The sequence below is a fragment of the Lagopus muta genome, chromosome 15, assembly GCF_023343835.1.
Source record: "Lagopus muta isolate bLagMut1 chromosome 15, bLagMut1 primary, whole genome shotgun sequence".
In the NCBI taxonomy this organism is placed as follows: domain Eukaryota; kingdom Metazoa; phylum Chordata; class Aves; order Galliformes; family Phasianidae; genus Lagopus; species Lagopus muta.
In genome coordinates this window covers 11012703-11037125 of record NC_064447.1, presented here as the reverse complement: position 1 = coordinate 11037125, position 24423 = coordinate 11012703, and the positions used below count along the sequence as shown (strand labels likewise).

Here is a 24423-nt window from a genome sequence, read left to right as displayed (position 1 = left end):
TCACTCAGCAGCAGCAGCAGCATTTCCTACTCCTCAGCAATTCAGCTTTCCTGAGAATCAGTACAAATCTGAATTCACCATAAGCTCTTCAGCACCAACTCTGAGGAAACGACATCGCTCTCGAGTTGTTTCCAAACTAAACTTGAGGTTCTGTACAAGTGACAGGAAAGCAGCGGGGGCACAATGATGTCCACCAGTGAGACACAGCTGCCATCTCCACGCTTCGGAGAGCAGAACCCACTCCAGCTACCAGGATGCTAAGTGCCCCTCCTCTCCCTGCATCCCAGTGCAGGAACTGCCACAGCAGAACAGCAATGAACTCCTTTTCTGGGCTGCTGCTGGTATCCTAAATCAGCTGCATGCTTCTTGCTGCTGGCCACAGCGGGGAGAGATCCTGCTGAGAGCAGTTGATATCACACAGGGCAGCTCAAAACACATCTATCCATCGACCAAGGCGTGTTGTGCACAAAGCTCCAGCGTGCATACAGACTACTGAGGCTATCAGAGCCTTTCCTTTAGGAACAGGGGCCAACGTCTGAATTCAAATACTCTAAAACACAGACTTAACTTTTATCCCCAGACCGAACCCACGTGCAAAAAATCAAGCTCCTGACACGAAGAACTAGTGGTGCAGCTCTGACCATCCCAAAAAGAATGTGGCTCTAGCAAGCACTGACACCACAGCTGAGCCAACCTGCCCACACCGCTCCAGCAAACCACTCACTATGGCTCCCAAAAAACAAACCCAAAGGCACCCACTGCAAATGAATGGATGAATGGGAGCCTCCTCCAGCAGCAACTGGCAGCACCCAGAGGGCTCTGCTTCCCTCTCACTGGGGCCTGTGCTGCTCAGGTGCTGCTAATTAGCCCCCAGTCACACTTCCTGCCTCTCCCCAGCTGTGCTGGAGATGCACTCCGCCTAGTTTTGCCACGGGACTTTTTAGAATTTGTGACCAACTTCAAAGCACAAGGCACGGCCGCTAAGAGCCCAGCTGTCAGAGGCAGTGCTGGTTCCACACTGCTGGCAGCAATGCCCACTGCATTCCCAGCAGACAAAGCATCGGCCTGCCGTGGAATTTGGAGTTCTGGGGCAGCTGCAACAGACTGCCAGCACCTTGTTGTAAACCAAAACATACCTAGTCATCAGCAGAGCCCGGCCCAGCCACTGCGCTGGGGACAGCTGCCCAAGAAGGATGCCTGCAGGCAGGCTGACATGAAAGCGCTTGAGGAAGGGAAAGTAAAAGGCAGAGGGGAGCTTGTTACTGAAACAGCATTGAATGCTGCTGCAACGCTGCGGGAAGTGGGGGAGCCTCCTTCCAGCCCCAGGAGACCAGGCACAAGCTCCCATCGCGATGACCATTTATTAGCCACTACGCAGACACCCAGCACACGATGCCTATTAAGATGCTCACTGTAACAACAGGCCTGAGGAGGGGCAACAGAGCTTTGTGCAGCATCGGCCCTAGAAATGAGGAGGCCAGGTAAGAACGGTAAATGCACACACGGGGCTCACCATACAGTTTGCACTGTGCACTGTTAAAGCACAGTGCTGTGCAGGAACACACCAGGAACCACTGCAGACTCGCATGCACAGAGCAATGGTTTCACACAGCCCCTTTCTCCCCAGCAGGTTGCAGGCAGTGCACACCTCCCTCTGTGCTCCCCAGCAGCAGGAGGAGCACACTGTAACCCAGCCCTGGTCTGGGTGCCCATCTCACGCTGCTGCTGTTAGGAACCTCCTGCAGTTGCTCCAACAGACAGAGCCAAGCAGCTATTGCCTTCAGGATCGTGGCACAGCACTCAGCATGCTTTAAAACAAACGCAAGAAGAGACTGCAGTTGTAACAGAAGTACAGGTGCACGGCAGCACCATATCAGCTTTTTTAATGCGAAACACCATCAGCCCCAAAGCAGGGGCTGCACGACAACGCTTCACAGAGGGGCTGAGCGCTGCCTGGCGAGCACTGGGGAGCTGAAGGGAATGGGGACAGCTGGACTCCACGCTCCATGTGCGTTCTGCTCCCGGTATGAAAGCACTTCAGTGAGATCCCAGATAAGTTGTCAGAGGACACAAAGACGATGATGCTTCTGGTCACAACGGAATGCAAACTGCGAAGCACACAGCTGAGTTTCTGAGTGGGAGCAGCTGCTGCCAGCAGCCACGCAGAAGCAGCCGAGGCTCAGCCACACAGCCACGGGTCAACCTGCCGGGCCCACTCGTGCTTCCTCCAGGACCTCCAGCCTCCCCCCAGCCGCCCCATAGAAGCGCGGCTCCAGAGCCCCCCATCACAGCAGCACTGCGCGTCTGCGAGCTAGGCCGGCACCGCGACCGCAGAGCACGGGGGCAAAAAGGTCTCAGCGACACCGCCCTGAGGAGGTCGGGTTCCCCTCTCACAGCCGTCCTCACGACCGCACGGAGGGACGAGAGAGGCGCCGAACCCGGCCCGGGGAACAGGGCCCGGGACAGGGCCGCAGCCCAGCGGGCACGCAGCGCCGAGCACGGCCCCGGCGCGGCGGAGGCTGCGAGGAGCCGGGGCCGAGGCAGCCACGAGCCCTCTCCGCCCGGCCCGCCGCCGCTCTGCCGCCTCCCGGGGCGCCCCGCACGAGCGCTCCCTCGGGCGCTACTCACCGGGCCGCCACCCTCCCGCCGGCCCCGCTCCATTTAGCCGCCGCTGCCCCGCTCCTTCCGGCCTGCGCGCGGCACGTGACCGCCCCGCCCCGCACCATAGAGCGGAGCGGCGGAAACTGGAGAAGGGGATGAGAGGAGAGGGACAGAAGGGCGGACCGGCGATCCCGTCGCGGAGAACGTACCATAGAGTGCGCGGGGGGCGGTCCTCCGGGCAGCAGCGCTCCGCCCCCATCCGGGCGCTGCGTGGAGGTGAGAGGGGGCGGGGCCAACGCGGAGGGGCGGGGCTAGCGGGAGCGCACGTGGTGCCCGGCGGGGCGCCGGCTCGCGGAAAATCCTATAGAACGGCCGCACCGTTGGGAGGGCTGTGATCTGTATGGGGACCCATAAACTCTGGAGGGAGGAACGTCCCGTGAAATGCTCGGAGATGCCCTGACGTAGGGGGGCACCAAGTCCCTCATGGAGGTCCCGTGTCCCTTGTGGGGGTGACCTGCCAAGTGAGGCTGCAGCCCCAAGCCCCCCTGCCCCATTCGGGTCTCTCTGGGATTCCCCTTCTTCCCCCATTTCTGAGACTTTGCAGGACATCTCTCTCGTCACACCATTCCAATTAGAACCCTTCCAGGATTTCCTTCGCTCTCCCAGATTTAGACCCTTTCTAGGATTTCCTCCCCCTTGATTTAGAGCCTTTTCAAGACTTTTTTCCTCCTAATCTAGACCCATTTTAGCCTCCCTCCTCCCCCCTTCCTATTTCCAGCGCTACCACAGTGTTCCCAAGCACTCTCCAGCCCTCAGCACTCCCACATTACCCCACTTTAGAATCCCACCTAGTCCCCCCTCCCCAAACCAACACACTCCTAAACCCCCCAGTCCTGCACCTCTCTCGTTTATCCCATCACTGTGCTTTTTGTACCCAGGGGACGGAGCAGCTCTGGGGGCAGGAGGACACTGTGAGCATTCCACAGTGCTGATTTCCCTTTGATACCCAATGCCTTCTTGCAAGGAGCGTGGCCCCATGGAGAGCCCTTTTGCTCTGTGCAGTCCATAGCACAAAGTCAACCAGCCTGGGTGCACAGCTGGCAGCACAGACCTGGAAGGATGCAGAAGTTTCTAATGTGACTCCAGAGGAGCCTGCTGCATTTTCCTGGCAGCGTCACTCATTTTGTCTCTGCTCAAAGCAGCTTTTTTGCTTCTGCCTTAATGCTGGAGCTACAGGGAAGGGAGGTCCCACAGGGGTGGGTGCCAGCGCAAGGTTCCCATTGCCATCAGCTCTGGGAGGGGTTGAGGTGATGCTCTGTTCACTCTTTTCTCCTTTCCATCCTCTAAGAGGGAGAAAAGTTTCTGACATGGAGAAATCAGTGTTTTTTTCCCAATTCCCTCCCAGTGAGGAGCTGTGCCAGCATCCCAGTGGGTGGCAGTGGGAGCAGCCGCCGTGTTCCACCCCGCTGAGGGCAGAGGGACAAATCCCACCTCCACTCCTGCCTCGGCCCTCCCTCGGCCGCAGGAAGGCGGGTGCATGGAGGATGGCTTTTCCAGGCTGTGCAACAGAGAGCCACACATTGAAGCTGAGCGCAACCACTGCTGCGGTGCTGCAACTGGGACAACACGACCAGGAGCTGCAGTTCTGCAGTTTGGGATTCCCTCCAGGGCGGTGACCTCAGGGGTGGCTGCTGGTGAGGTCCCGTCCCAGCTGCAAGAGGGGCAGTGAGGATGGAGCCGGGCGCATGCTCCCTGGAGCCGTGCTACCCAAAGAATGGCAGCACCCCCCTCAACGCCACGTCCGATAGTGCCAGCGACCTCCTGGCCACCTCCTTCCTAGGCTGCATCCTGGGCACCATGTGCGTGGTGGGCACGGCGGGGAACATCTACACGCTGGTGGTCACCACCGTCTCCATGAGGCGCAGCGGCTCCATGTACATTTACATCATCAACTTGGCCCTGGCCGACCTCCTCTACCTGTCCACCATCCCTTTCGTGGTGTGCACCTACTTCGTGCGGGATTGGTACTTCGGAGACCTGGGCTGCAGGATCCTCTTCAGCCTCGACCTCCTCACCATGCACGCCAGCATCTTCATCCTGACCATCATGAGCACTGAGCGCTACCTGGCCGTTGCCCGCCCTCTGGCCACGCTGCGTGGATCAAGGGACCGTCGGCGGGCGCTCGCCTTCCTGGCATGGCTGGTGGCCTTCCTCCTTGCCCTGCCCAGCATGATCCTCATCGACCTGCGCACCAGCCACCGCCACGGGGTGACCAAGCGTATGTGCCACCCCACGTGGCGGATGGGGCCTTACAAGGTGTACCTCACTGTCCTCTTCAACACCTGCATCCTTGCCCCGGGCGTCACCATCTGCTGCGTGTACGCCAAGCTGGCCAGGACCTACTGGAGGTCCCAAAGGGCTCTTGTTGCTCACGCCAAGCACGCCAGCCACTGTCCCAAGCAGAAGGTGCTGTACATGATCTTCAGCATCGTGCTCGCCTACTGGGCTTGCTTTGTTCCCTTCTGGCTGTGGCAGCTCTTCAGCCTCTACTGGCACGAGCGTGGGGAGCGGGGCAGCTCCACCGTCGTCCCCATCAACTTCCTGGTGACCTGCTTGGCCTACAGCAACAGCTGCGTCAACCCCTTCCTCTACACACTGCTCTCCAAGAACTACAGTGAGTACCTGCGGAGACACCACCGGGCTGCCCAGCGGGGCTCCTCCGCACAGCCACCAGCCCCCGTCCCACCTCTGGGGGGCTCCGGAGAGGATGACTGTGGTCTGTGAGAGGTGGGTGCCCACGGGGCAGAGATGTGGATGCTTTTTTCTCCGTTGTGGTTCAGTGGCTCAGCCCTTTTGCTGAGGGCTGTGACACGTCGTTGCTACCCGGGTGAGGTTGGTAAGACACTGGTTATAGCAATAAAGGATAAAAGCGGGGTGGCTCTGATCACTGAACTCACTCTGAGCCTTTTGATAAACGTGCTCCTTGTCGTTGCATTTCCACCAGTAGTTCTACTGAAAATAATCTATCACCAGATTTGTTAGAGGAACCATTTTGCTGGAGGAAGCCGGAGCCCCAGCCCCCCTCCCACGTCAGGTGCTCTGGAAGCACTGCTCCCAGTTGGTCAGGCAGACTTTCAGATGAGCCCACGCTCCCTGCACCAGGGGACAGTATCTCTGTTATCCACGGGTTCCCGGGGAAGGGTTAAATCTCCCCTTTGAAATCCAATAGAGCAAAGGCACAAGGAGCCCTAGGCTCCTTATGGGGGACTCTGAGCAGTGTCCTCAGTCAGTCCCATCTGTCTGGACTCATTTAGTCAGCATCCGATTAACATTCCACTCCAAAGTCTCCCAGACCAAATACTTGCCCGGAACAATTCAATGTCTGTAGCTTTCTTGGACCAAAGTTAGCTCTGTAGAAGAGACCAGGTTAAGTTCACGTTGCTTTCTCATTCTCTCCTCACCACCAAATCCAGGTTTCTCTTGCAGATCTTGTTCTAGAACCCAACCAAATACCAAGAGTGATGCCAGGGTCCCCTGGGTCCTCCAGGAACGTCTCCCTCCATCCCCTCTCTGTACCAGAACCACCACAGCTCAGCCATACGGTTTCCAGGCACAGCCCAACCCCCGGTCAGTTTGCCAGCTGCTTCTGAATCTGGGACAGAGCTCCACAGACTTGGCAGGGCACTGCAGCAGCTGTCTGCAAAGCCACACTTACCCTGCCTTTAAACACTCCTCTTCTGCGGTCCATAAAAGCCAGGTTGTGGTGGAAGGAAAAAAGAAGTCATTCTTAACCTGTTGATGTCTCAGCCCCCCTTCTGTCATCTCACAGCCAGCCCCCGAGGGCTCCAGGCAGATTCTCTTTCATTTCATGTCAAGCAGAGCACAGGTCCCAGGTTAAGGGTCTCCTGCTCTCCAGGAGGGGGGGATCGAAGCCATGAAATAATGCTCCAGTTAAGGCTGGAAGGGGATCCGCAGGACACGTGGGCACTGTTTGCATTATTCACTCAGCCACTAACTGCAAGATTGCAGACAGGGGTTATACATTTAGGCTTGATGTTATTTCAAGTCAGCCAAATCAGGAAGAGAGGCATTATCCCTTCCTGCCCCACCGCACCTAAAGGGATTTTGTCTGTAAGTGTTCGTTGGCAAAGCTGTAGGATTTTAGCATTACCCTAAGTCACGTGTGAAAAAAATGCCTGAAAAAGTAAATGATGGGGAGGGTTTATAGCTAGGAATCAAGCTGCAAACCACCAACAGAAAATATAAAGAGGTTTGTCAGCAGAAAGCATTCATCAATTAAAATACATTCTGCTGTACCTTGGTCAAGCATCTCTCAGTGTACAGCAGGGGCTGCCTTCCCCCAGGCAGGCGGGGAGCCGAGGACACGGGAGCATCATCATAAATCAGAACACAGATCGCCACTCCTAGACCAGAACTCCTCACAGACTGTTTTTGTACATCCTGAAGAAGGAGGCAGAGACTGGAAAATTTAACCTGAGGAATTTAATCGACCTGCCAAGCTTCTGCAAAAGAGTGAATTACTTAAGTTCAGTAACATTTCTTAAGAGAAATGGTGATTTGTTCATCAGTTTCCCAAAAGCTGATGTAGTGCAGGAGTCCCACAGCAGCCCCTCTCCAACCGCTAGGTTAGTCTGGAGGATCACTGCGATGGTGCGTTTGGCCATGCTGTGAAGTTGCTCACAGAATATATATTTTAAACATGAAGAAAAACAGAATCTACACAGATGAAGGAAACCCCAGCTTTCAGCTTTGGGAGGGAAGGCTGTGCTGCAGCACTGAATCATGCGTGCTGACTGCCAGCGCTGTCTGCATGCAGACTCATACCACTGTTTCTCCGCTCACAGAAGTACAGGAAAGCAAAGATTCATCAGCATTAATTAATCTTTCCCCAGCTCTCATAAAGAGGAGATTTTTTTTTTTTCCCCCCTGAAAACTGAAATTTTGGAAAAGTAACAGAACATGAAAGAGGAGAAATGGCTGAAAGCTGGTAAACAGTCAGAGAAGGAATAAGATGAACACACTCTCTTGAAAGGATGAGTTTTAGCTGAGCCATCTATGTAGGCTGTGAAATCAGCTGCATTCTCACAGCTTGTCCACTGAGCCACCCCAGCTTCCCCCTGCAGGTACCTGAACTCAGCACAGGATGAGGCAGTTCTGTCAGACAACGCCGACGCTCACCGTCACAAGTCTGGCCACTGCCAACAGCAGCAAAGCCTCATCACGCTGCACTCCGGGTCTGTAAAACAAACAGCATTATTTATTAACCCTACAGAGTTTCTTGTTGTTGCCTCCTTCAACACCGTGACTCCGTCCCCCACCCTCATCTCCTGCTGAGCTCCCTCACATTTCATGATGAGGGTAGCAGTTCCCTGTGGCTTCCATAAATACGTTAACGAAGCAGTGGATACCAAGTGTTTAAAGTTGTGAGTTTATTGCATATGTAACAAAAATGAACATGACCTCCTGGGTCCAGCCTACTATACAATCACTGTTTATTCCAGCTGGTTCCATAACCACATTAAATAGAACTGGTATTTCTTTAAATACTTTGATTTAGACATAAAATGAAACATTAGTGTACAACTTTCACAAAATAAATCTGCAATAAAAACAGTGGGAAGAATAACAAGGATAGCAGCAATACTTAAACATGACATTACAAAATAATAAATTAAAAAAATACATTATAAAGTGGTCGAGGAACAAAAATCAACAAATTAAAAACAGATCCATACTGTGTTTCTGGGAACTTGCTGTGCCACGCGGCCCTGAACCTGAGCTACAGAGGGCCCTGGTGGCCAGATCACTAATTTACAAAACCTATTGGATTTCACAACCACCTCAACTTGAACAGAGTACATACTGCTGAGCAAACGTTGATTTCACCCCCTGGAGCTTCAAGCAGCCTTTCTGAAGCAGGGTCCTGTCTCACATAATGCCCAAGTTAATGCCAACATTCATACAACAGCCTCATTTCTTCCCGATTTAAAGCACGAGCAAAGTGGTGGTTTCCTACATCCCTGAGCATATAGTATAGGCTGATGAGCAGTATCAGGGCAAGCACTGAAGGTCTGTGCCAACGGACCAGCTTTTAGGTTTGCCTTTAGGACAGGAACGAAGGACACATCGTCCCTTGTGTTTCCTTCAGGTCTGATCCAAGACGCGTGTGTGCACAAGGTGGAACGTGGAATGACTGAACGAACACCGGACTTCATGTTATTCTTTGGGCAAGTTTTGAGGAGGAGCAACCAGTTCAAGTGCTGGCAGACCAAGTGGGAATGAACACACTCACAGATTCAGACAGCTGAGGTTATACGAACAGCCTCCAAGAGCTCATAGAGTCAACAGCTTGAGCCACGCAAACTCTTGTTTGCGTTTCATCCTTCCCTGGCCTTGAAACCAGCCACTGGAAGAAGAAATCATCGCTTAAAACCCATACTGCCTTGCTTCTTTATTTCCTCCACCCATCCACCATCCATCCATCCAGCTTTAAGGCCTGCCTCAAACGCGTGTACAGAACAACACAAAAAGAAGGTCTTTATCATCACTGAAGTGGCACGAAGTTGCGAAGACAACACGATGGGAGAGGTGGTGAAGCTGCATAAAGAAGAACTAAAACAATTACAAAGACGGTGCCCTATTCTCATTACTGTCAGCAAGGAGGAGGTACCTTGACGAGGGCTTTTAAACACAGCAAACAACAATCCTTGCCTATTCTTATTCTGTGCATTCCATAAAACACTGACCTAGGAAAGACATTAGGAACTATCATATGTCAACTGTGTCGCTGACATAAAGCTACTTGACCTACAGGTTTCCAAATCAAGGGCCTTTACCTGCACCTCACTTGGTTTTTACCAAGCCAGTTTTAGAGCTTGCGTGATGGGATTTCTGTTAGCGGTGGGCTTCAGCATCTGTTTTTTCAACTCTTTTAGTGAAAAATCCACATGAGACTCCATGCAAAGCTTTTGGGCAATAATCCACGTTGTGTTTTTCCTATCTGACTGGTTTATTGCACATCCAAATGTACTGAAAGGATTAAATACACTCTATGGACAGGTACGACTTCACAGCCATTTTGAAAAGCCAGGGCCACGGGGATTCTGCTGCTCAGCCCAAGACTGCACAGACGTTCATCTACAGACACTTCTACTTCCCTTCTCTTCTGCAGAACACACACAGAATTTCACTCGTGTCCCAGCAATCAGTACTGCAGAAACTGGTCCCGATTTGCAACAAGAACACGGGTGTAAACATCCTCTGTCCTGTAGAGTCTCGCTGGATGAGCGCCCGGAGCGACCCTGTGCAAATGTCACACTACAAAACAACTTCACACCTCCAATGCAATCCTCACTCCCACCCACAAATCACAAGAATGATGGTGAATGGAAACAAACAAACAAAACTGAGAACGATGCCAGAATTTTTGACGGGTGCCTACTTTCTGTCCTAGCACAGTTTAAAGCTATTATCAAATTCAATTTTAAAAAGACAAAATAGAAGTATTCCAGTAGACATCTTCTAAGAACAATCTCTTACCCACAGCTGAATTTCAACGCACTATTCCATAAACAAAAACATCTGTTAAATGTTTCAGTAATGAATTTCTCTAAAAATCAGGCTTGCCAAAGAAAAAAAAAAAATCCTATACAAGCAAGCCTGCTTTAGTGAAGTTTAGACATGTTTGACAGATAACTGGGTCTTTCTGAAGCCGTGTTATTTGTTAAAATACTGTCTCATCTCGGAGTGCAAACTGGAAAAAATGTTAGTGATTCAGGTATTTGATTTGCTTTTGTTTCCCTCGGGAAGTTATCTTAGCCATGTGTTAGAGAACCAACCTTTGAATATTAGTTTCAGGTATTTGAAAAAATAGCCTCCTATGGCTCTCTGGGGAAATCCTTATCCTTACAGAACTGAAGTCGTAAATCCTTTCCATAGCTTTCCATAACATTTAAAATGCATTCACTGTATAGTTACCCTTTTACCACAGCCTCCAAATAAACCTTTTGCAAGGCCAAGAACTTCAGAACAGAAGTCAGCTCTGTCGACTGAGCGTTCGGCCGCTTCCACTTTGAGTCTTCCAACACGAAGTCACAACAACGTTTCAGGTAAAACAGTGGCACAGAAATCACAGCTTTGAAATTGAATAAATTTTGTCCTCTGTCTCCTCCTCACAAAGCTTCTCTGCAAGGTAATTATATCTGAGCAAACTACGGAAAGTAATTCTGCAGGAGGAAATAACTGCTTTCATGTGCAAAACAATTAGGTTTCAGCCAGGACAACCAAAAAGAAATCATACAATACCATTTGAGCTGTCCCCAATTCTTTTGCTTTTCTCAAGGTAAGCCGCAGCTTCCACTGGGAGCTTCCTGCTAAGGCAGAACTTGAATTTCTTTGCCTTTCAGTTAAATGCTCATATGGAGGTAATTTCTGCTAGAAGTTCGCTTTTTAATCAGGTGTTCAGAATGTGCAATGCAAATTCTTGTGCCCATCAGACACTCTGCACCCACTGGACTCTACGGGGTTCAAGCTTGATTTTAGACAAACTAACCAGGCACACCGAACCATCTGCATGTCCTCAGCAAATCAAGCTCATTCTGAATTACACTGCGACTCTCCTGTTCAAAAAAACAAAACCCACAGGGCATCGACCCTATCACAATATGTGTTACAAATCTAGCAGAATATCCTGTGCATCCAAAGCCAAATGCTGGACTTGGCTGCATTTCATTTTATGGGGGATGGAAGAAGAGGGAAGGGCTTATTGTAACAAAGGAGAAAAAGAGTTGGAAACCACCAACAAAAGCCCCTGCCCCCACCATCATCCACCAAGAGTGGAAGGGAAACAACCCATCTCCAAGTTGTCCAGAGTTCCGGTGCTTCAGACAGCTTAGCAGGAAGGTCACAGCAAGCTTCTTCTAGCTTTTGATTTGGTGGTCCATGAGCTAGCATCTGTTTCCTTTGGTTGCTTTTTCACTCCACAGCAAAGCCACATGTCTCTTCCACAGCTGTCAACAGCTTCTCGTAAAGCTTCTCATATGACTCATAAGGCGGAATGTCAATCCGGTTAAAGCTGGGGATAAAGTAACAACACATTGCAGGTCGTGAATCTAACACATCCACTGCAATAAAAAAACAAACAAAAAAACAAAAACCCTCACATACAAACCCCAGATTAGCTACAGAAAGATAGCATTTGTAAAATCAACATCAAAGCCTCAGCCCCTTCAATGGCCAAAGGAGGAACATCAAAGAAATAACTGTACTGCTGCAGCAGGAATCTCTTACTTGGGCTGGGTCTGGGAGGAGGAGATGCAGGAGGCTGCATAGAAAGCAAGACACCAGGCAGGCCTGCTCCTTGCTCTGCCTGAAGGCAGTCTGTGCTTCCAGTCAAATGATTTCCTTTCCCTGATAGAGTGAGGCTTCCATACGAGAGCTCAGTTCTGTATCAAATAGCATTCTTTTCTTACATTTTACATCTAAAAACTACTCTTTCTAATCCTGAATGAAGATTCATTGCTATGAGCAATTTATCAGTGAATACTTTTGCTGAATATGTGGAAATTAACATCTCACTATTCACAATAATCAATTCTGGGGCAGAGAAAAACCACAGATGGTATAGAAGACATAAATCAAGCAATAAGAACTTAAGTCAATTATTTTGCAGGCTGCAGAGTACAGGTATTTCCGAGTTAGCAGAACAGACTTGGATTCATCTAAGCATGTCACACGGATTTATCCATAGCCAGGACTGAGATGGCTTCTTTTAAGACAAAGCAGAAATGTTTCATCTTACCAAGTGTGGGCTTTTGGAAGGTTGTCTGTGTTTGCATCTATTAAATGGATGGTAAACAATCTGGGTCCTGCAGCGCCTGTAGAACCTTACAAACAGACATTCTAGTTAATGCACTTCAACAAAACAGCATTAGTGCACACATATGTTGCTATTTATAAAAAGGCAAGAGAAAACTACAGTTCCAGATGCAGATATGAGTATGCTATGGGCAAAGCCTGTGGGTCAGACTTGCAGCTGGTGAAGAGATAACACAAATATGGGTCTCTTAATGACAACAAACTTGCAGACCAGTATTTTGGAAAGCAGTTAAACTTCACATAGTCATACTTTCAAAAATGAAAAGGCTCAGAAGTAAGAAGACTTTCCTTGCAAAACAGAACTCTGTATTTGAATTCTGAAGATCAGCCTGCTGTCAGCTTACAACAGTCTGGGACACTGCTACCTTTTCTGATGACAAGAAGTGCAACTTTCAGGAAGTTGCTTTAAAGCCTGATGGTTTGTTGCCAACCATCAATAGGAATACACTTCTCATGAAAAAGAATTGTTCAGGCTGCTCTATAATCATGTACGTGCTTTCATGCAGTGATACTAATGTCAGTCCACAGAACTGTAAGAGACTGATAAGCCAGTATTGACACCAGCCTAAGTGCTACATGAGGACAGACTGCTCAGCTTGCATGACTTGTCAGCAACAACTAAAGTGGTCACCAGCAGCCACTGATAAATGCAGAACTGCTCTTGGGATGAAAAGTTTGCAAGTGATCGAGCTATCCAGTAACATGCTGATATTCCAGAAGGGCCCAGCAAATTCCACACCATCTTCCTCCCACTGCATGTTAACTCAGCCTCCACATCAGTCACCTTGTAAAGCCTTGAAACCTTGAAGTGGGACACGCGTCGAACCCGTCACAAACTGCAAAAGCCTTGCCCTTCTTTCTTCATCAAATGTTTCCACCGCTTGCCAGAACCACTTCACAATATTGCTATCTGCCATGCAGTGCTTCAGACGTGTGTTTGACTTCCAGTCATTCAGGTCTATCTTATCCAGGCCTCCTATGATTAGCTGTTAATGCATCAGAAAATGCTTTAACATTCAAAGTCATTTCAGGTTTGCAGCTATGAAAACATACATGGAGTCATTTCACAAAGCCCCGCATTCTTTATGCACTCGAGCCACCTTCCTGGTACACAGTAACGCTCCAAAACAGTTTAGAACAGGAAGTAAATCTCCCCAGTTAATCTGCAATGAAACTGAAGCCCAGGATTACACCAGAACTGGAATTTTCAGAAGTCAGAGTCAAATGCCCATTCAAGACCTGCTTTTTAAATCTAGCTACCTGAAAAGTACAGTATATCTTCATGAGGATGCAGCACAGACTTGGATGAAGGCGTGCCATCTACTGAGTTGACACAGAAACCGTTTTCCTGATCTGCTTTGTCCTAGAGTTGCTAATAACCCACTACAGGGAAGTGCTGCCCAGCTTATGGTTACATCCTAAGGGTCCGTTGTCCACAGCTGACCGCTCACTACAAAAACTTGGCAGCTGTTTTTTGATGTTGTTTATGGGAGTGTCTGACACAGACTAGACAGATTGCTTCAATCTCTTTTCCAGATGAACCCAGGTTGCAAAATATTGAAAGAGGAAGTCATTATTGGCCATGAATCTAACCAGCTACCCTGGCAACGACAAACAAATGGCATACGGGAGACATCATCACTCAAAACAAAATGTGTGTCATATTCTAAATTTCCCATAATATTCCACAGTGAGTATTTCATTCTAAGAGCTGCCATTTAGCAGCTGTCTTTTTGTGCCACCAAGATGGAACCCACTTAGACTAATTTACAGTATCAGGGCAGTTGTGACCATCCTAATTTGGACAGTATTGAAATATTAATTGGATTTACAATCTGCCTTTTCAAACAACCAACTCATGGAACACAGTAACTTCACCTGAACAACTGTGTGCACAAACTACTACCATTAAACTATTTCTTCCAGTACCTCAAACAGTCTACTACCTTCTTTAAAATAATAAACAAAAAGCAGGAAGAAAAATGGTGTAGAACTCTATAGCTCAGGATTAAACGCAAAGACAAATTAATTTTCTATGTGCTCTCTCACTTCTACTTTAGCTGCTGTAAACCATGACTTCTGTGTCTATAGAAACAGACGTATTAAAACAGTCATTGAAGAAAACAAGCAGTGGGGCAAACAACAGGTTAGGTCTTGCCAGCAGCTCTTCAGGCTTGCAATGCTCCCTGTCTCTGCCCAGACCACCTGCTTTGAGCATTATGCCTGCTTACACAACACGGTGTGTTTGTCTTCCCTGTTCAAGCAGTCCTCTCACTAACATTAACCCAAAGCAAGTCTAGAATAAAACAGAAAGCGTTTGGTTAAACAAATGCACAGCCTGCTGGTAAATAAATGGTGATAAATGGTGTTGTTACTTATTTTCCAATCAGTGCTTGGGCACGGAACGTACGAGTTAGGAACTGATACTCCAAGCGGATAAAACGCGTACCTCAAGTTCCTTCTGGTCAAAAGGCTTGAGGAGGTGTTGGGGAATGAGTTCGTTAAAACCTTTCTGCAGAGCCAAGAACTGTGCTTCTATGCCCCTCATAAATCGCCAGTTCACATACAGCCTGGGGGAGGAAAAAAGTCAGGGTGATAAGCTGGATAAGACTGGGCTTTTTAGAGCAAGGCTGCAAAAGTTTACAGAGCAAGTTTTAAAAGACAGTTTGTTGTATGAAAGAAGTCATTATTAATTCCTTTTGCTATCAGCATTTAATTTTTACACCGTTAACAGACAACACAAAGTACAATTTACAACTTCTTCCCAGGCTCTACCATGTTAGGTGGCATGAGAACAGGTCGTTTATGACTCAGCTATTTCCCTCTGAAATACCCAATATCATCAGTTCCACCATATAAAAAACACAACGCGTTCGCTGCCTTCCTGTCACTGCAGGATATGTGTTTGTTCTGCAATACCTGACATATTCTTTCTTGTTCTCTTCTGTCACTGGAATGTTCCTGCCGTTTGGTTTGAGTTCGTGCTGTAAAATCCTTCCGAAAGCATTGTGTTCCACACAGAAAGTATGGTCCAGAACCGGGGTGATATCGTTCTCTCTAACAAATGAAAGACAGAAGGGAAACTTTGTATTTCTGATCACTTGCAGGGGCGATGCTGACAGCTTGTTATTTGAACACAGTCTTCAGGATAAACCCAGTAACCATCTACCTGCATTCCACACCACCAGAGGAAGCTGCCACAACCACTGATTTCTGTATGGCTTATTGCCTGCTCATCAGAGCCCATCAGAGGTGTCGTTCTCACCACTACGACTGTAGCAGTATTTGGGATAATGAATAAGTAATTAAACCCTAAACACACACACACAATGATCCCATTTGCTGTCATGTACTCAGTGAAGCACAGAAGAAATCAATTATTTTGTTTTCAATAACACACCAATAGCTTTAAACATAAATTCAAAACAGTCTTTATGAAAAAGTGACAGTGCAAAGCAATGCTAAAGAATCCCAAAGCTACACCTAGTGCTGATGGATTTTGTTCTAAATTGTACATGCACAAAGTTCAAATTAATTCAATTTATTTTCTTTTTAATCAAAATTAGTTTCCCTTCTTTTTTTTTAATTTTAAATCCACGTTTTCTTATGGCCAAAGGTTGTACTTCCAAACTCAGGAGAGTTCTGAGGATTTTGATTCTATAGTATTCTACCACACTCATGCAACACTTAAATTAGAACCTAATTTACTACAGGGAGGCCTAACACAGCTCACATGAGCATTTTTTCCTCCAATACCCTGAGCTTTTTGGCACAGAAATTGCTACTCAGGAATCCTGTACCCATCTCCCCCATTACTGACGCTTCTATTTTCTGTAAAGCACGATCTTCTCCACAGCAAGACAACTTATAAATACAGTACTTACAGAATCCAGACTAAACTTTTGTGCAGTTCTGGGTCAACAGATTCCAGATCAGAGAGCTGAATGGGTTTCCCCAGGAGCTGTTTATAAAAGGGCACCGTGAACCCCCCATTGATATAGTGTCCATGGAACACAGCCAAACCCATTATCCGACCAACAAAATGGAAATAAGACAAGTGGTCCTGCAGAGAGAGGAGAACATCAGGCAGCACAAAGGCATTCTAACACTGACATCTGGTGGCTATTTAAGTATAAGTCATCTGCAGCCCTCCGGGCAAAAGGAACCACAATTTTTTCCTCATAACATAACCAAGAAGCATTTAATGATTAAACACATCAAACAAGTCTCTGCACTTTACCTAATAAATTATGTACAAGTGCTTTAGATCTTGCAAACAGAATTGCTGCTCCTTTTAGGGCTTACATCAATACAAGGCCTCCAATAGTGAGGAAGAAAACACCCAAACGACACAGGAGCTTATTAAGAAAGGGAAAGCAAGGCTTACAAGCCCCTGCAGTCACAGAGACCATGCAGTGTCTGCACCACACCTGTAGTTAAAATGAAGAGCACTTTTACCTATCCCAGAATCAACATGCACCCCAGCCAGCACCAAGGAGTCTCAAATGACAGCCAAAAGATTTCAGGTACTTATCAAAAGAGAACTCTCATGTTACTTCTGTGCAAACCCTGCTCCTCTGTACCATAACAACACAAGACTTGTTAACATGTTTTTACCCCCCTTCACTGATGTTCTCATCATGAAAAAAACAGCTGCAATGATCAACTGCAGGAGACAAGCTCTTGAAGTACACATATTGCTCAGAAGGCAATACTTACAGGGTTGATAGAGGAATCTGGATTGATTTGCAGCATGTAAATATTATCTGTAGAGTACTGGAAGAGTCCATAGTATGGATTCAACATTTCATGGCACAGCAAATACAACCATTCTCTGCCAAGAAAAAGTGTTATTTTAGAAGAAAGCAACTTGCATTTAAACTTCAGACAACACAGTTATTGTGAGCCATTAACACAGTTATCAGTTTTCTAGCTTGGTTTTAGTTTGTAAGTAGTGAAGAAATTACCATGAATTAACATAGCTAGTAAGCCATGAGACAATGCCATCTATTCCTCAGCCATTCCCTGAACACTGTCAGAGACATATTTAAACAAATCAAGTCTGAACAAGACTCACTGAAACACACACACAAAGAAACACCAATTTCACAGCTACAAAGTGTCAGAAAAACTGAAATCCCACCTTGCTACTCCTCCATAATCCAGGCCTTCCTCGCCTCGAAATTTTACCATGAGCCTCTTTTTCAAATCCTTTGGCCTCATCTTCATTATCTGACGGTAGGATTCCTGTACACGTGTACACATATATTTATAGGTTGGGGTTTTTTTAACAGATTAGACATTTCATTTCTTTTCTATAATTAGCTCTAAGAATTTGTATAACACAGATTTTTTACTCAGCTACAGAAAACATTCTGCTAAAGAGCTAATCTAAAGCACATTTCAATGGCAGCACTAATATTTGTTGGTGTAAAGTCCACAGAAAGCTTAATTCCCTTTTGCTACAAAGGTACTTAAAAATAATCCAATCTAAGAATAGAAGAATGCCCAATTAGAGTTACCTCTTGCACACTACATACACAAGTGGTAATAGCAAGCAGATGCCATTCCTTCTCAACTGCTTTCAGCAGTTTTCAACTGCTGTCATTTCTAAATGAAAAAGAATGCTCAAATTTGTCAGCAAAACCCATGTGAAGTTTACATAATCTAGCTTTCCTCATGTAAGGTGAAAGACTTTCAGCAACTAAACATTCCTATTGGCAAAAGAACCCCAAACTACTCAGAATCTCTTCTTACCAATGTCCACGTTAAAACACGAAACTAAAAGAATGCTTTTTCTTTAATTTAATCAGAGTTCTGATAATCCATGTGATACCGCTGGGTTCACCACCTCTCTCATTAAACAGACTTGATATAAGACCAGTTTTGTTAAACTTGAGTAAGGGAAGCTGATATTAGTAGTACAGAGCCCATCAAATACCTCAAATATTTCCTCTCTGGATACCTCAATTCGGCAGTGACCTGCCTGTGGTTGCTGAAGGGAGAGCTCATGTCTAAGAACTTTCAGCTTTTGCACCAAGTCTCTTTCATATCTCTGTGCAGGCAACTCTTCACCCTCTTCCACAGACCCCTCGTTTGGAGCTGGCAGAGGCTGCTGGCTGGGCTCTTTTAGCTGGCATTGATGACTTTGAAAGGAAAGCAAAATATTCACTCTAGAAGCATTACAACAAGGAAGATGTGAAAACAATAAAACTTTCTGGTGCTTCTCCCATACATCTTGAAGAGCATGAAAAGATCTCTAATGAAACAACAGCTTTATAAATGGAACCATCTAACAACTGCAGTGAATTTTGTTTTCCAGCTCCACCCAAAGTAGAGATAACACAGTAGAACAGAACTGCCTCTACAGTTATTGGAAGAGATATATGTACGTGTGCCACATAGATGAAGCTTCAAACATCCTCACTGGTCATGCCTTTATTTGGGCTGAGGATCCATTTTATTTTTTAGGTAACAGATTCTGCAGTGGGTTTCAAGCACAGCCAAATTGGATCCAAGGCAAATTCTGAACTCAGGCACGATGCACACAATCAGGCTTCTTCCAGGGTCAGTTCTGTAACAGTGCAGCTGCTTTTGCATGATGCAGAGCTTGAACTGATTAAATCCTGCTAAACCTGAGCTGGCTGTGCACAGCACCAGGCGACCCGACTCCAGTTGGCTTTATATTCCTGTTGTCTGGAGCTCAAGGGAGCACAAAGCCAGCTTATGTCCACCACAGAACTGAACTGCTAAGCCAGAGAGACATGAGTGGAGTGCTGTGGAAATGCCTGGCAGATCCTCCACCCCACACCCCAGCATTTCTAGAACTGCCTATTTTCTCCAACACAATTTGGTGCAGTTTTATCAAACCAACTTAAAAGATCAGCATTGTGCAGAAATATGCAAGCCCTCCCTGGGGACTGCAAAGCATAATAAAAGCAGTTTTGTAGAGACTTTGCATGAAGTTTAGACAAAACTGGGGCTGACAACTAACATTCAGACCCTGATTAGACCCACACAGAAATCCACCTCCTTGCATCTGTTGCCTAATATCATTACACACTGATTTTTTTTCCAGTCCCTCATGACTCCCAGACTGTAGTTAAAACTGTACAAAAATAAATGGTTTAAGAATCCAAACTTTAGATTGAATTATTTATCCTGCAAGCTTCTTACTTCATGATGTGATGTAGTCGTGGATCTGTGAATTGCGTGGTTCTGTTGTTATGATCTACAAAATATATTCTTCCTGAAACCGTGCTCCTAACTTCCCAACCTGGAGGCAGAGGTCCCAGCTCATCGCAATTCACACTGTTAAGGTCTCTAAGGAGGAAAGCAAACAAAGTTAAAGCACTGCCGAAGGGAAGGTGGAAACAATTACATTCAGGGGACAGGGAGGGGGAGTGAAGTTGGCTCTCAGAGACTCCAGGCTACGAAGGTCTCAGCAAAGAAGCACACGATAGCTACTTTAATGTTGCCTTTTTAGAATCCTCCATCTACGCAGTGCAACTTTGTAAGCTGTCCTTGGAAGTAACAAAGCCACGCAGCTTAAGAGTAACCTCAACACGCAACATCATCATTTAGGCAGAGCTGCAAAAGGAGAGGGAGATCTTCCTTGTAGCAAAAAAATTCACACACACACAAAAAGAGAAATCCTATTAACATTAATGCCAGCCGTGCGCAGGAAACCTACAAATGAAAGGCCTCCAAAGCAACCACTGCCTCCAAATAAGCAGGGGGTTAAGAAGCCGAGGCAGCCAACACTAAGATCACCTAAAAAGAAAAATCCATCTCTTTAATTAGCAAGGTTAGAAACTTAAGCATGAGAAATCGCTCCCAGGAAGGCTTCACTGACCGTTGGTCCCTTTCATTCCTGATAGCTTCAAGGTGCCGTTCTTTGTAAGCGCTGCTAAAGGCAATCACTCACCTTCAGGTAGCACAATAGCAGTGAAATCCAACACTCAGGATGTATTTACAACTCGAGAATTTAAAATGCTTTAGAGCTACCACCCCGTGCAGTAAAATACAACAGTGGCAAGAAAAAGAAGGAGGGGAATCTGGAGACTTGTTTTGGCAGAGATGCTGTGCAGGGAGGGATTCTGTGGACAGCTGAGGTGAGTTTATCTATTATGCAGGGTTGAAGACATCACTGTAGATTTCCTTACCTAAACCTAACAATCCAACGTCAGCATAAGGGTATGAGAGGCTTTAGAAAAGGTGGAACACTTTGTACATCAAAGGCTTCATTACTGTCAAGGGATGGCATAAGCCAGCATGGGGTACACAGGGAGACAGACGAGCCTTTGTTAGGCTCCTTGAAAGAAGATTATAGCTGTAGCCATTTGTTTCAATCAGCTGTGCATCTGAAAGTGCTTTAAGATTTGATTACATCAAGTTTTAACCTACATCTGTGCTAAATGCCAAGGTTACATTTTTGCACTGTAACTTGGTGGTAAAGCAAAGCCATCTCCACTTTGTAGGTGGAACGTGTCCACTTACATTGCTGGTAAAAAAAATCTGGCTCAGATCTGTAGCAAAAAGAAGCAGTAGCTTTCATTAAGTAAATCAGGATCACTTGAAGAAGAAATAAGGCTTTGGGCATCCAAGCCAGACTTGAATGACACGAAGAATGAGTATTGTCATTTCTTCTTCCAACACCACCAGCTAATCTAACATCAGCTATTTTATCTCTCTCTAAACCTCATTTTTTCATATCCTCCCATATCCTGTGGCTATATCAACACTTTTGCTTACACTACTGCATATAACATTTCTAATATCCTGTACCACACTGGTCTATCACACAATGAACACAGCAGCTGAAGAGTTACAAACGCCGTGCTTTACTACAGAATTGGGTGTGCAGTGAAACAGCCCAGATTCAGAGCTCCTCAAGGAAGACAGACAGACCTTAGTCACAAAGACCTGGATTAACTGCAGGTTAAGTTTTAAAGAGGCTTTTCTAAATTAATCATGTGGAGGATTCGTATTTCCTAGCTGCAAATCATTGGTCTGAAGCATAAAAACCCCAACACTACTTCAAGTTTAAAGATAACAAGTAATCTCTCTGCTTGGGTTGTACAAGAATGGGCACTACTACAGCAGAAATTACTAATCCAACACCCAGGAAGCAGTCACTTTTTTATTTCATTTGTAGTCCAAACTGGTTTTAAACAAAAAATATTTGATTCAGAAATCCAACTTCACAAAACCAATAATGAAGTCACATTGACATTTTTGGAAGGGTTTGTCAGATGGTGTTTCCTAAAAGACTACACACTTTTCTTTGCTTGTTTTACATGATTCACTGGTAGGTAATTCTCCCTTTCAAAAAGTCATATTGAATGTATGGCAAAAAGCTAACTGGAGAGATCCAAAATCACCCTCTGCTCATGTCTCTCCTTTAAGTTTAGATAGTCCACTTCATAATTATTATTCTTAAAGATTTCACAGATTTTTGCTCTGAAAGACCCAGCTTACATCTGTACATTCACAGAATCCCCCCCATGGCCCCAAGTTTGTAGCTAGAAATACATACCTTGGTATCCTAGGGTCATGCCACGTGCTAACTCCAGTCTGCGTGTGCAAAAAATAAACCTGTCCCTGTACCGTTGTTCTTTGTTCTGTGAAGATGGATGGAAGATTATGGTAAAGCACAACTCTAAAAAAACCAACCTGAATAAACAGTTTGTTTGAAGCCATTAGAGCACACTGCCTTTCTGTCAGAGCTTGGAGACAGTATTTGAGCCACCCCACCTGATCTCTTGCAGCACGGACTGCTTTGCCCTTAAACACAGTCCTCACAAGTTTACTTGACTGCAGTTCAGCAATCCTTTTCAAACTCAAAAATCCAGCATGTCTCAGTTTGTATTTTTATTTTTAGATCTTGAGACATCTCAAACCCCCAAACTGGATTTCTTTCCTCCTAGATTTGGCGTGCTCTTTTCCAAGCTTTAAATTCTCCTTAATCTTATCCTTCCTAATCTTCTGTACTACTGGCTTCTTTGCTTTTATATTTTCCTGATCTCTTCTCAAATGTGGGCTCAAACCTACACGATACGCCAAGGGGGAAGGAAAAAATAGCATTACTGCTCTAGTTTAAAGAGCTCTTTACATTCGTTTCTCCCTAGATACAATGCCAAGATTAGCAGTGAATTTTCTGTAACAGCATCACACCACAACCTCATGTTTAATTTACCATCAACCCCTCAGTGTATCCTGGAGTAGACAACTGCTAATTAGACAATCTCAAACTTGCAGCTGCACTGCTTAGTTCCTTTTCCAAAATGCAGACCATCAGATGCTCACGGATACTGCACGTCCTAACAGGTAAACCACATCAGGATGGTAAAATGGGAGAATGTCCTCTGAAACCTTTTGAAAACTTAAATGGAATGGTTCTGGAAAATTCTTACCATAGCCTTCAGGTAGGTCAGGAGACTGGTGACCATGAGGTCTGTTCTGAGGTGTCTGTACATGACCTCTGACTTCAGGAGTCCGAAGGCGCTGTGCCTGAAGCCTCTGATCTTGACTAGGAGACTCTACAAAGCGACAATTGCCTCCACCTGCAGCCCCTGTCGTGTCTGTGTAGGGTGCTGGTTCTTCCATAAAACAGCTCAGTGGCCTCCCTGGTCCAGAATCTTCATAAACCGTTCTGAAAATGGGGAAACTTCAAGATTTTCCATCACAGAAGTGAATGCAGAAACAAATGTCTTTCTCTCTCTCCCTTTCTCTCTCCATTATTTCAAGTAACTTCCAGCCCAAGATATGCCATTTCCTTACACCAAATTTCTTAGCCAAACAGAAGTGCCAGAAGCACAGGTAACAAGAACTATCAAGTCCTTGTCAGTTTAGCTGATCTTCTTTGAGCAAGCATTCAGCTACAGCTTTACTACCTGTTACGTATTCCCAGAGAAGTGAACAGTCATTATATTCTTCCCACATATAAACCTGTTTTCTGAGGAAATGTAAAGAAAGGAATCCTTACCCTTCATTCTCCAAAAGCCCTCTGCAATCTACCACAGAACCTCCGGTGCCTATTCTGTCCCGTGTCTGTAAACTGACTGAAACAAAAAGCAAATGCAAGTTAATAATTGTTCCCTAAACAACAAAAAAACACCAGACAACCCACGTTTACACAGGGTAAAACACTGCAGAACACTAAAACCATACAGCACACATGAGAGCACATCACTCGCCCCAGCTCCCTCCACAACCCTGACACACTACTGACACACTACTGACTTTTTAAAAAGGGTGGAAAGACGTGAGAGGCATCACATCATCAAAACTGAAGCTGATTCTGTTCCTGTGGATATCAAATATCAGGCCCCACATCTGCATTTCATGGGGTTTCGGGAAGGTGAGCTGGGAGGAAATTGCTCACCACTAGATGTCATCGTTACGGTGAGAATTCTGATTGTGCTGAACATATTGATGTACAGCTATTGAAAAGCTTGGGCTCAGGGCAGGGCAGGGGGAGGCAGAGCAGTGTGGTGACATGGTTGTTAAGTTGGATGCAAAACTAGCATTGACAGCAGTGGAAAGAAACAGTCAAAAATCAAGGATGGCATCGAAACAGCAATTTGCAGAATTTCTTTTACCTTCTTTAGGTCCCTCCTATCCAGGTGATGTCCCTTTTGCCTGCCATCTTGGTCCAAAAGCTATTAGTTTTACAGTAACATTTCACCCTTCCAGAGCTGCAATAGGAACCTTGCCAAATGCACTCCCTCTTCTTAATATTGTTTGCCATTATTAAATAAGAGCAAATCAACTCGTTTGCAGGAGTACAACAGAACAATTGCTGTTATGTAACCTAATCCCATTAAAACCTGAAGAAACAACACAGAAAAGGCTCTGAAGCAGTAACCACGGGTGTCTTTTTCAATTCATCATTTGCCCTGATGGTGTATTTAAGAAGATAAA

At 46.2% G+C, this 24423-nt stretch overlaps 3 protein-coding genes across 13 annotated transcripts in view; 1 reads left to right on the top strand and 2 right to left on the bottom strand.

The window, feature by feature from the left end:
* RNF216 (ring finger protein 216) overlaps positions 1–2832 on the bottom strand; it is a 62910-nt gene extending 60078 nt beyond the window's left edge. For 4 of the 8 annotated variants that reach the window (XM_048962397.1, XM_048962400.1, XM_048962396.1 and 1 more), the window contains exon 1: positions 2629–2737. The gene's annotated coding sequence lies outside the window, so the exon portion shown is untranslated. Of the gene's footprint in view, positions 1–2628; positions 2738–2810 lie in introns of those variants that run through there. The other 4 variants (XM_048962401.1, XM_048962394.1, XM_048962393.1 and 1 more) reach the window with 4 other exon arrangements.
* LOC125700996 (urotensin-2 receptor-like) lies at positions 2767–10295 on the top strand. Its single transcript, XM_048962407.1, has 3 exons — positions 2767–2877; positions 4007–5275; positions 8771–10295. Exons 2-3 carry the CDS (start codon positions 4333–4335, stop codon positions 8902–8904), a joined length of 1077 nt encoding a protein of 358 aa, XP_048818364.1. The 5' UTR covers positions 2767–2877; positions 4007–4332; the 3' UTR covers positions 8905–10295.
* A 120-nt stretch (positions 10296–10415) lies between these two features.
* SMURF1 (SMAD specific E3 ubiquitin protein ligase 1) overlaps positions 10416–24423 on the bottom strand; it is a 40216-nt gene continuing 26208 nt past the window's right edge. Inside the window, exons 6-18 of one of the 4 annotated variants that reach the window (XM_048962402.1) lie at positions 23486–23561; positions 22914–23167; positions 22037–22121; positions 19675–19821; positions 18440–18644; positions 17642–17745; positions 17218–17332; positions 16383–16561; positions 15418–15555; positions 14948–15068; positions 13283–13484; positions 12422–12506; positions 10416–11695 (exon numbers count right to left, since the gene is read on the bottom strand). In XM_048962402.1, coding sequence (XP_048818359.1) covers positions 11596–11695; positions 12422–12506; positions 13283–13484; positions 14948–15068; positions 15418–15555; positions 16383–16561; positions 17218–17332; positions 17642–17745; positions 18440–18644; positions 19675–19821; positions 22037–22121; positions 22914–23167; positions 23486–23561 — 1811 coding nt within the window. In that variant the 3' untranslated portion in view covers positions 10416–11595. The remainder of the gene's footprint in view (positions 11696–12421; positions 12507–13282; positions 13485–14947; positions 15069–15417; positions 15556–16382; positions 16562–17217; positions 17333–17641; positions 17746–18439; positions 18645–19674; positions 19822–22036; positions 22122–22913; positions 23168–23485; positions 23562–24423) is intronic. The other 3 variants (XM_048962403.1, XM_048962404.1, XM_048962405.1) reach the window with 3 other exon arrangements.

Coding starts and splice junctions, on each gene's coding strand:
- LOC125700996 (XM_048962407.1), top strand. CDS start 4,333: ATGGAGCCGGGCGCATGCTCCCTGGAGCCGTGCTACCCAAAGAATGGC. Junction 5,276..8,770: donor ACTGCTCTCCAAGAACTACA/GTGAGTACCTGC, acceptor TGTTTCCTTCAG/GTCTGATCCAAGACGCGTGT.